The sequence below is a fragment of the Entelurus aequoreus genome, linkage group LG22 (assembly GCF_033978785.1).
Source record: "Entelurus aequoreus isolate RoL-2023_Sb linkage group LG22, RoL_Eaeq_v1.1, whole genome shotgun sequence".
NCBI classification, from domain to species: domain Eukaryota; kingdom Metazoa; phylum Chordata; class Actinopteri; order Syngnathiformes; family Syngnathidae; genus Entelurus; species Entelurus aequoreus.
In genome coordinates, this window is record NC_084752.1 from 36,441,029 (window position 1) to 36,448,528 (window position 7,500).

Sequence of the window (7,500 nt, forward strand, 5' to 3'; positions counted from 1 at the left end):
ATACATATATATATATATATATATATATATATATATATATATATATATATATATATGTGTGTATTTATAGGTGTACATTATAAATATATATATATATACACATGTACTTTTTATATACACTACCGTTCAAAAGTTTGGGGTCACCCAAACAATTTTGTGGAATAGCCTTCATTTCTAAGAACAAGAATAGACTGTGGAGTTTCAGATGAAAGTTCTCTTTTTCTGGCCATTTTTAGCGTTTAATTGACCCCACAAATGTGATGCTCCAGAAAGTCAATCTGCTCAAAGGAAGGTCAGTTTTGTAGCTTCTGTAACGAGCTAAACTGTTTTCAAATGTGTGAACATGATTGCACAAGGGTTTTCTAATCATCAATTAGCCTTCTGAGCCAATGAGCAAACACATTGTACCATTAGAACACTGGAGTGATAGTTGCTGGAAATGGGCCTCTATACACCTATGTAGATATTGCACCAAAAACCAGACATTTGCAGCTAAAATAGTCATTTACTACATTAGCAATGTATAGAGTGTATTTCTTTAAAGTTAAGACTAGTTTAAAGTTATCTTCATTGAAAAGTACAGTGCTTTTCCTTCAAAAATAAGGACATTTCAATGTGACCCCAAACTTTTGAACGGTAGTGTGTATATATATATATATATATATATATATATATATATATATATATATATATATATATATATATATATATATATATATATATATATATATATATATATATATATATATATATATATATATATATATATATATATATATATACTGTATATATATATACACATATATATCTATGTATATACATATATACGTGTACATTATATATGTATATATAAATATACACATATATACAGTATATATATAGATGTGTGTATATATAAATATACATATATATATATATATATATATACATATACACATATACAGACAGTATATACATTATATATATACATATACAAAAGGCAAAAGCAGTGAAGTTGTCACATTGTGTAAATGGTAAATAAAAAGAGAATACAATGATTTGCAAATCCTTTTCAGCTTATACTCAATTGAATAAACTCTTATTTGGAACATCCCACAGGTGAACAGGCTAATTGGGAACAGGTGGGTGCCATGATTGGGTATAAAAGTAGATTCCATTAAATGCTCAGTCATTCACAAACAAGGACGGGGCGAGGGTCACCACTTTGTCAACAAATGCCTGAGCAAATTGTTGAAGAACAACATTTCTCAAGCAGCTATTGCAAGGAATTCAGGAATTTCACCATCTACGCTCCCTAATATCATCAAAAGGTTCAGAGAATCTGGAGAAATCACTGCAGGTAAGCCATGATATTACGGACCTTGGATCCCTCAGGCGGTACTGCATCAAAAAGCCACATCAGTGTGTAAAGGATATCACCACATGGGCTCAGGAACACTTCAGAAAACCACTGTCATTAACTACAGTTGGTCGCTACATCTGTAAGTGCAAGTTAAAACTCTACTATGCAAAGTCAAAGCCATTCATCAACAACACCCAGAAACACTTCACTGGGCACGAGCTCATCTAAGATGGACTGATGCAAAGTGGAAAAGTGTTCTGTGGTCTGACGAGTCCAAATTTGAAATTGTTTTTGGGAACTGTGGACGTTGTGTCCTCCGAACCAAAGAGGAAAATAACTATCCAGATTGTTCTAGGGTGAAAGTGTAAAAGCCAGCATGTGTGATGGTATGGGGGTGTATTAGTGCCCAAGACATGGGTAACTTACACAATATGTATAAATCATTGTATTCTCTTTTTATTTACCATTTACACAACCTGACAACTTCACTGCTTTTGATAAGTTTAGATATGTATAACATACATGTATATATATATATATATAGTGTATATATGTATATATATATGTATATATATATATGTGTATATATATATATATATATATATATATATATATATATATATATATATATATATATATATATATATATATATATATATATATATATATATATATATATATATATATATACACTAGCGTTCAAAAGTTTGGGGTCACATTGAAATGTCCTTATTTTTTAAGGAAAAGCACTATACTTTTCAATGAAGATAACTTTAAACTAGTCTTAACTTTAAAGAAATACACTCTATACATTGCTAATGTGGTAAATGACTATTCTAGCTGCAAATGTCTGGTTTTTGGTGCAATATCTACATAGGTGTATAGAGGCCCATTTCCAGCAACTATCACTCCAGTGTTCTAATGGTACAATGTGTTTGCTCATTGGCTCAGAAGGCTAATTGATGATTAGAAAACCCTTGTGCAATCATGTTCACACATCTGAAAACAGTTTAGCTCGTTACAGAAGCTACAAAACTGACCTTCCTTTGAGCAGATTGACTTTCTGGAGCATCACATTTGTGGGGTCAATTAAACGCTCAAAATGGCCAGAAAAAGAGAACTTTCATCTAAAACTCGACAGTCTATTCTTGTTCTTAGAAATGAAGGCTATTCCACAAAATTGTTTGGGTGACCCCAAACTTTTGAACGGTAGTGTATATATATATATATATATATATATATATTTTATATATATATATATCCACATACTTACATATATACAGTATATACATAATATACATATACATTTTATATATATATATATATATATATATATATATATATATATATATATATATATATATATAAGTGTGTTATGATGCTTCCCATCATGCACTGTAGTGGATTTAAATGGGTGTTTTTTTTAATTATGTGTTGTGCTTGGACATTTTTCATTACGTCCACAAAGTCCAGTGAGCAGGTTGTGTTACGTGTGTGTTGTATCATTTCTCATGTTTGGGAGTTTATCTGAATTGGGTCGTATAAGTGAATGCTGTGGTTGCTTCAAAGCACGTTTCCTGGCCATTGACCCGATTTATTCACATCGTCAAATTAGGGGCGGTGTAGACCTTTGACCCTGGCGTACCTGCAGCAGCTTGTGGTCAGCCAGCAGTTTGCTCTGCGTGGCCGAGTAGAACTCCTCAGCTCCTCTGAAGGTGCGGTCGTGTCGCTCCATCAGAACCTTCACACGCTGGCTCACGTTGTCTTCCAGCTGGATGATGGCCGCCTGCGTCCTGTCGCTCTCCGCCCGCCTTCTGGTCTCCATCTTCTTGTGGTACTTAACCTCCAGCTCTGCTCACCACAACAGAGTCCACCTTCAGCAGCCAGCAGAGCTTTGGCATTACGGTTGTGAGCTAGGCACCTGAGAGCCTCCTGTCGTAGTCCTTGCTGAGCTCCATCAGCTCCACCTGATGCTTCTGAGGAGAACACACAACTTCTACACATCGCTGCACACTTCATGCTTCTGAGGAGAACACACAACTTCTACACAACGCTGCACACTTCATGCTTCTGAGGAGAACACACAACATGTACACAACGCTGCACACTTCATGCTTCTGAGGAGAACACACAACATGTACACAACGCTGCACACTTCATGCTTCTGAGGAGAACACACAACATGTACACAACGCTGCACACGTCATGCTTCTGAGGAGAACACACAACTTGTACACAACGCTGCACACTTGACTGAGTGCAGGGAGATGCTGAGAATGATGAAGGTACCAATTGCAGCTCCTGGATGTTCCTGCTGGTGTTCAGCTGCTTCTCCCGAGCGTCCGCCTGCAACTTCTGCCTTTGACCGCGCAGACGCAGCTCGCCCTCCGTGTGACCTTTGCGTGTGAGCCAAGCCGCCACGCCGCCGTCCATCGCCGTCTCCACCGCCGCGCCGTGCTGCTCCGACAGGACGTGCTTCAGCTTCTGTTTGTACACCTGAGGACAGAATCATCCTCATTCCAAGATGTAACAACACTGTTTACTCATTTGTGTGTCTGTATCTCAATCTGTGTGTGTGTGTAATCTGATTAGTTGGTGTACTATTTTGTGTGTCTGTATCTCAATCTGTGTGTGTAATCTGATTAGTTTGTGTACTAATTTGTGTGTCTGTATCTCAATCTCTGTGTGTAATCTGATTAGTTGGTGTACTAATTTGTGTGTCTGTATCTCAATCTCTGTGTGTAATCTGATTAGTTGGTGTACTAATTTGTGTGTATGTATCTCATTCTGTGTGTGTAATCTGATTAGTTGGTGTATTAATTTGTGTGGCTGTATCTCAATCTGTGTGTGTAATCTGATTAGTTGGTGTACTAATTTGTGTGGCTGTAACCCCCCCCCCCCCCTAGAGGGAGGGGGGGGGGTTACCCACATATGAGGTCCTCTCCAAGGTTTCTCATAGTCATTCACATCGACGTCCCACTGGGGTGAGTTTTTCCTTGCCCGTATGTGGGCTCTGTACCGAGGATGTCGTTGTGGCTTGTGCAGCCCTTTGAGACTCTTGTGATTTAGGGCTATATAAATAAACATTGATTGATTGATTGATTGATTGAATCTGTGTGTGTAATCTGATTAGTTGGTGTACTAATTTGTGTGTCTGTACCTCAATCTGTGTGTGTGTAATCTGATTAGTTTGTGTACTAATTTGTGTATCTGTACCTCAATCTGTGTGTGTAATCTGATTAGTTTGTGTACTAATTTGGGTGTCTGTATCTCAATCTGTGTGTGTAGTTTGATTAGTTGGTGTACTAATTTGTGTGGCTGTATCTCAATCTGTGTGTGTACTCTGATTAGTTTGTGTACTAATTTGTGTGTCTGTATCTCAATCTCTGTGTGTAATCTGATTAGTTGGTGTACTATTTTGTGTGTCTGTATCTCAATCTGTGTGTGTAATCTGATTAGTTGGTGTACTAATTTGTGTGGCTGTATCTCAATCTGTGTGTGTATAATCTGATTAGTTTGTGTACTAATTTGTGTGTCTGTACCTCAATCTGTGTGTGTGTAATCTGATTAGTTTGTGTACTAATTTGTGTATCTGTACCTCAATCTGTGTGTGTAATCTGATTAGTTTGTGTACTAATTTGGGTGTCTGTATCTAAATCTGTGTGTGTAATCTGATTAGTTGGTGAACTAATTTGTGTGTCTGTATCTCAATCTGTGTGTGCAAACTGATTAGTTGGTGTACTAATTTGTGTGTCTGTATCTCATTCTGTGTGTGTAATCTGATTAGTTAGTGTACTAATTTGTGTGTCTGTATCTCAATCTCTGTGTGTAATCTGATTAGTTGGTGTACTTATTTGTGTGTCTGTATCTCAATCTCTGCGTGTAATCTGATTAGTTGGTGTACTAATTTGTGTGTCTGTATCTCATTCTGTGTGTGTAATCTGATTAGTTGGTGTACTAATTTGTGTGTCTGTATCTCAATCTCTGTGTGTAGTCTGATTAGTTGGTGTACTTATTTGTGTGTCTGTATCTCAATCTCTGCGTGTAATCTGATTAGTTGGTGTACTAATTTGTGTGTCTGTATCTCATTCTGTGTGTGTAATCTGATTAGTTGGTGTATTCATTTGTGTGGCTGTATCTCAATCTGTGTGTGTAATCTGATTAGTTGGTGTACTAATTTGTGTTGTTGAATCTCAATCTGTGTGTGTAATCTGATTAGTTGGTGTACTATTTTGTGTGTCTGTATCTCAATCTGTGTGTGTAATCTGATTAGTTTGTGTACTAATTTGTGTGTCTGTATCTCAATCTGTGTGTGTAATCTGATTAGTCGGTGTACTAATTTGTGTGGCTGTATCTCAATCTGTGTGTGTAATCTGATTAGTCGGTGTACTAATTTGTGTGTCTGTATCTAAATCTGTGTGTGTAATCTGATTAGTTGGTGAACTAATTTGTGTGTCTGTATCTCAATCTGTGTGTGCAAACTGATTAGTTGGTGTACTAATTTGTGTGTCTGTATCTCATTCTGTGTGTGTAATCTGATTAGTTAGTGTACTAATTTGTGTGTCTGTATCTCAATCTCTGTGTGTAATCTGATTAGTTGGTGTACTTATTTGTGTGTCTGTATCTCAATCTCTGCGTGTAATCTGATTAGTTGGTGTACTAATTTGTGTGTCTGTATCTCATTCTGTGTGTGTAATCTGATTAGTTTGTGTACTAATTTGTGTGGCTGTATCTCAATCTGTGTGTGTAATCTGATTAGTTGGTGTACTAATTTGTGTTGTTGAATCTCAATCTGTGTGTGTAATCTGATTAGTTGGTGTACTATTTTGTGTGTCTGTATCTCAATCTGTGTGTGTAATCTGATTAGTTTGTGTACTAATTTGTGTGTCTGTATCTCAATCTGTGTGTGTAATCTGATTAGTCGGTGTACTAATTTGTGTGGCTGTATCTCAATCTGTGTGTGTAATCTGATTAGTTGGTGTACTAATTTGTGTGTCTGTATCTCAATCTGTGTGTGTAATCTGATTAGTACACAAACTAATCAGATTACACACACACAGATTGAGATACACACAAATTAGTACACTAACTAATCAGATTACACACAAATGAGTATATGTACTAAATAGTTTTGCTACTTCCTCAGTCAGCATCCATCGGAAGTTGAAGAGAGGAAGAAGCCATTGCAGAAACAGAAGATGTCTCACTGTGATCTCCACGCGGTGTCGCTCCTCAGCCTCTTCCTGCTCCCTGCTTCTGTTCCTCAGCTCGGCCTTGCTCTCCTCCAGGTTCCGCTTGCACACCTCCCAGAAACTCTGGATCTTGTCCCTCTCCAGCTGGAAGAAGCTCCTCTCCTCCCTCTCTCTGTCCAGCTCCTCCCTCAGCCTGATGACGTGTTCCTCCAGCTGCGCACGCGCACACACACAGTCACCTCGCGCTAAGGCTAATTAGCTTGGTTAGCTCTGACCTGCTCCTTGGACATCTCTTCCGTGGAAAGCACGTCCACGACGGCAGAAGTCTTCTCCTTCCTCACCTTCTTGCTCCTCGACACACTTTGACTTTTAGGCGGCTGAACACAACGCACACGTTGGTGTGTTTTTGTCATCGTCGACACATTTCCTCATCGCTAGCTAGCAAGCAGCCCGGAGGCTAAGCTACATTAGCATTAGCTCACGTTAGCTGGTGAAAAAGAAGTGAAATTACATCCATTTTCTACCGCTTGTCCCAACTTACCATCGTCAAATGCCAGACAAGCTCTCAGAACGTCGGCAAGGACACAGAAAGTGTAGCGTCCAGACAATAACTTTAGCCGCGTGTCAACACGGAACCGCTGTCATGGCAACACCACCACGTGACACGCACAATTCAAAATGACCTTTATTTCACCTTCAGTCGTTGACATTCTGCCCGGTGGCGAGAATATCAACACAATATTCACCCTTTAGAGACTTGACAAACATGACGAGAACACAGTATGACAATGTTGAATATTTTAATAACAAATAATTGAAATACAGCCCGTCATTTCCTGCTGGGATCCTGGTGGATTTGAGATAAATCTGCAAAGGACGCGCTCGCCGAGCCTCGTTTGGCTGCTTTGGCCTGACAACCACAAACAATAACATCTCTTATCTTATCTTACCAAGCATCCCATCAGA

At 38.2% G+C, this 7,500-nt stretch overlaps 2 protein-coding genes across 3 annotated transcripts in view; both read right to left on the bottom strand.

Annotated features, from left to right (window-relative positions):
• LOC133639607 (dynein regulatory complex subunit 4-like) overlaps nucleotides 1–7,205 on the bottom strand; it is a 14,267-nt gene extending 7,062 nt beyond the window's left edge. Inside the window, exons 1-6 of the mRNA XM_062033067.1 lie at nucleotides 7,076–7,205; nucleotides 6,810–6,911; nucleotides 6,550–6,747; nucleotides 3,632–3,838; nucleotides 3,264–3,318; nucleotides 2,988–3,193 (exon numbers count right to left, since the gene is read on the bottom strand). Coding sequence (XP_061889051.1) covers nucleotides 2,988–3,193; nucleotides 3,264–3,318; nucleotides 3,632–3,838; nucleotides 6,550–6,747; nucleotides 6,810–6,911; nucleotides 7,076–7,078 — 771 coding nt within the window. The 5' untranslated portion in view covers nucleotides 7,079–7,205. The remainder of the gene's footprint in view (nucleotides 1–2,987; nucleotides 3,194–3,263; nucleotides 3,319–3,631; nucleotides 3,839–6,549; nucleotides 6,748–6,809; nucleotides 6,912–7,075) is intronic.
• Nucleotides 7,206–7,317: 112 nt separating this feature from the next.
• The window catches only part of ndufaf5 (NADH:ubiquinone oxidoreductase complex assembly factor 5), a 5,152-nt gene continuing 4,969 nt past the window's right edge, over nucleotides 7,318–7,500 (bottom strand). For both annotated transcript variants that reach the window (XM_062033069.1, XM_062033068.1), the window contains one exon: nucleotides 7,318–7,444. In XM_062033069.1, the coding sequence (XP_061889053.1) occupies nucleotides 7,364–7,444 (81 nt within the window). In that variant the 3' untranslated portion in view covers nucleotides 7,318–7,363. The remainder of the gene's footprint in view (nucleotides 7,445–7,500) is intronic.